Source organism: Rutidosis leptorrhynchoides, chromosome 2 (assembly GCF_046630445.1).
Source record: "Rutidosis leptorrhynchoides isolate AG116_Rl617_1_P2 chromosome 2, CSIRO_AGI_Rlap_v1, whole genome shotgun sequence".
Taxonomy (NCBI): Eukaryota; Viridiplantae; Streptophyta; class Magnoliopsida; order Asterales; family Asteraceae; genus Rutidosis; species Rutidosis leptorrhynchoides.
Window position 1 is genome coordinate 624,458,933 of NC_092334.1, and position 3,517 is coordinate 624,462,449.

Genomic DNA, 3,517 nt, shown 5'->3' on the forward strand with positions numbered 1-3,517 from the left:
TTGGCTTCGCAATCTTCTTCGCGAGCTTCACTGCCCGTTGTTTTCTGCTACTATTGTGTATTGTGATAATGTCAGTGTTGTATACATGTCAGGTAACCCGGTTCAGCATCAACGCACGAAACATATAGAAATTGATATCCATTTCGTGCGTGACCTTGTGATGAATGGACATGTGCGTGTTCTTCATGTTCCTTCCCGATATCAGTATGCCGACATCTTCACCAAAGGCCTCCCTACAGTTCTTTTTGATGAGTTCTGGACCAGTTTGAGCGTTCGTAAAGCTCCCGCTCCAACTGCGGGGGGCTGTTAGCCGTATATTTTGTATAGTCCAATGGGCCTCTTAGTCCATATGTTATTAGGTTTATGTCCTATATATGTATGGTGTACGCAACATATTGAAGCAAGCAATAACGATTCAGTTTTTCTATTATTCTACAATCTAACATATCCTACTCTATTAATACAATTCAAACTATGTGATTAAGCATATTTCCATCGAGGGCTGGAAACACACTTGAGTGCAATAGAGGGATTTTTAGGTTTACCGGCTTTAACTCTCTTGTCTGGTTACCGTGAATTACCATAGCCGAGATGAAGATCTCGGGAGGATAGTTAATGGATGATAGCCAACCGATGAGGCGGAGTCAATCAGTGGCGAGGGAAAAACTGTTTATTCATCCAAATCTTAAGAATTTGTGTTATATTACTTGTTTTTGTTCCTGTGAAGTGTATGAATATGAATGAATGTATATAACTGTATGTATGAAGATGATGGTGATGTTTTGGTGTTACAAATTTGTTATGATGAACTTGAAACTGGTTTTGATTCAACTTAGTGCTACAATCCGGTTACACGTGTTTAGTGGATTTGGGAGATGGATAGGATATCAGACACTTTTTTGGGTAAGCAAGGAAACCCTCCTATGAACGAGCACATTGGCTCCCCCATAGAAGGTAAAACCTCGGGTAATCAAGCCCCCCGAACGCAAGTGTGTGTAATTGTGACAAAAGGCTAAATGTCGTAAGTGGTGGTGAGGGTATTATTTATACTTACATGTGACCACACTTACAAGTGTTAATCAACTTTACAACATACATCATTTCTAAGAATTATATGAGACTTGACAAAAATCCTACACGGAATGTAGGTAAAACCCTAAAGAGGATATGTAATGATCTGGCGTACATGATTTATCCCTTTATTTATAGAGGGTGTATTAGAGTTTTTGTGAAAGTCTATGGACAACAGACCAAGCCCAAATAGAAGCCTAATAAGCTGGCCTATACGTATCAACACTAGGTTAACACTAGGTTACAATATTCTATAACCTAAGCTTGATTTCTTGTTCCTAAAATCAAGCTAAATCTCATATAATATGTGATCTCCATAACTCCAATAATTGATCTGTGCCGCTCCTTAATTTGAATTGCAATATGCTGAATATACTTTTCAAGTTTTCATAACCAATCCGCGTATACGAATATGTGAAATAATCAATGTATTTAATTGCATATATAAAACTATAAAAAGTTCATGGTTTCATTCACAAAAATGTTGCAAAGTACATTTGTATTTTCATGGCATGTGAGGGTGCTTTATAAATAAACCTTTGTTATCTTCAACCTCCACAAATTTGAACATAAACTTCATCTTATTTGACACCGGTGCTTTACGAAATGCCTGTCCTTTCGAGATTCTTATTAAACACCGGTCGTGCATCCCCTGCCTCACGTCTACTATTACAAGTTCAACACCGAAAACATACATCAATCGCTCTTTGAAATACTTGATCTCCTTGTCATTCACGAATCCTTCTAGTTTCACTACTTTGAGCTTGCGCAATAGTGGTTCTTTTTCTATCTCGATGACGTTGTGACGGTCATTGGAACACATATCCGAGTAGCTTAGAGGTTCGATCTACATGTTCATTGTACTATGTCAAAACCTTTATTGAAAGTATCAAGTGTTATATCTATTCTAAGAGTAGTTGTTATTTTAGGAGAAATCTAAACATGAAGTCCAAGACTATATATATTTGTTTGAGGAGCAGAGCTGCATAATAATAAGATAAAGAAAACTTACAGTTATGAACAACCTCTTGAGAGAATTGCATAACTTCAAGAAACTAAATAACAAATTTATGTCACGACCATCCATGCGATTATCAATCCACCACAAGTCTTCAAGTTTGGTAAATCGAAAATCCTGTTCCTCATTTAGCAATGGTTGAAAAGCTTTCTGCAACAAAGAAGAAACATACAACATACATTTATATGATTCCAACAATTATCAATTTGTTTTGCAAAAACATCTGAATTTAGAGAAACTTAAATACCTTGTACTTCCATGCATCAAGTGTAAGCACTTTGACATCTTGAATCGCACTCAAGAGCGAAGTATACATCCATTTATGTACCATAATATGGTTGAAGACCCCCGGACCTTCAAATTCCAACTTCACATCTTCCAAGTACATAAGATTATATAACGAAAACCAACATAAAAAGCCACGATAATGAAGAGTTTTAATCTCCAATGTATGCAAACACACCGAGTTAAGGTTTGCACAGTCTAAAATACTTATGTTCACCAGCTTATCAAGACCTTCAATTCTCAAATAATTCAAATCATTACACCGGTCAATAATCAATGTCTCAACATCCTGAAACTTTTTGATCAAAGATGTAACCAAATCACCACAAGTTAAAAAGTTAACCGAAGTTAATTTAAGAGTCTTGACCAAAAATTGATATGGAGAAGCATTTGCAAATTCCATTAGTTTCGGCACAATCTTCCACCCAACATGATGCCTGGTAAACTCATGCCTCCCTTTTGAGCAATCGATATTTAGTTTCTTGTTTAACCCAATTGACGCGGTAACAATTAAATTATTATTGAAATGGTATTCAAGTTTTTTTGGCATTTTTAGAGGATTATTCTCATCAAAATTGTCAAGAAACTCACTAAGAGCAGATTCGAAGTCTTGATTATTGAGTGTTGTTCCTTCATGTTTGATACAAGGTCTATACCATAAACCTGTTAGTGAAGCTACAGTTTTCGATCCAGAATCCAAAGGGTAAATTGAGAGAATTTTGGTAAGAACTTCATCTGGTAATTTGCTTATATAAGCTTCTTCAATCTCTGGCCTGAAATTCTCCATTGTTTTAATTTTATTATTGTAAAAAAGACAAAAAAAAAAGAAAAAGAAAAAAAAAAAAAAAAAAAAAAAAAAAGAAGCTAAATAATCACAAGCATATATATAACAAAATAAAAACTTACTTTGAGGAATCGTTTGAATGTTGTGCATGATCCATATCACTTACTTGGTGAACAATAGTCTGACTAGGGAAGGTCATTATAAGAAATATTGTAAAAGGTATTCGTGCGTTTATTTTTTGAATTAATCGGATACAGAGAAATAATTGTGAGGTTAAGAACCGTGTATTATGTTGATATATGGCATGTCTATATATACACTTTTACAATATTTGGAATAAGGTAACGCTTTTAATTAGA

The 3,517-nt window shown here is 35.0% G+C and overlaps 1 protein-coding gene across 1 annotated transcript; it reads right to left on the minus strand.

The window, feature by feature from the left end:
- Nucleotides 1-1,576: 1,576 nt before the first annotated feature.
- Nucleotides 1,577-3,161, minus strand: LOC139890064 (F-box protein At2g39490-like). The gene is made up of 3 exons (XM_071872968.1): nt 2,337-3,161; nt 2,084-2,239; nt 1,577-1,918 (listed from the first exon to the last, which is right to left on the minus strand). The coding sequence occupies exons 1-3, from the start codon at nt 3,159-3,161 to the stop codon at nt 1,577-1,579; spliced, it is 1,323 nt and encodes a 440-aa protein (XP_071729069.1).
- Nucleotides 3,162-3,517: the final 356 nt, after the last annotated feature.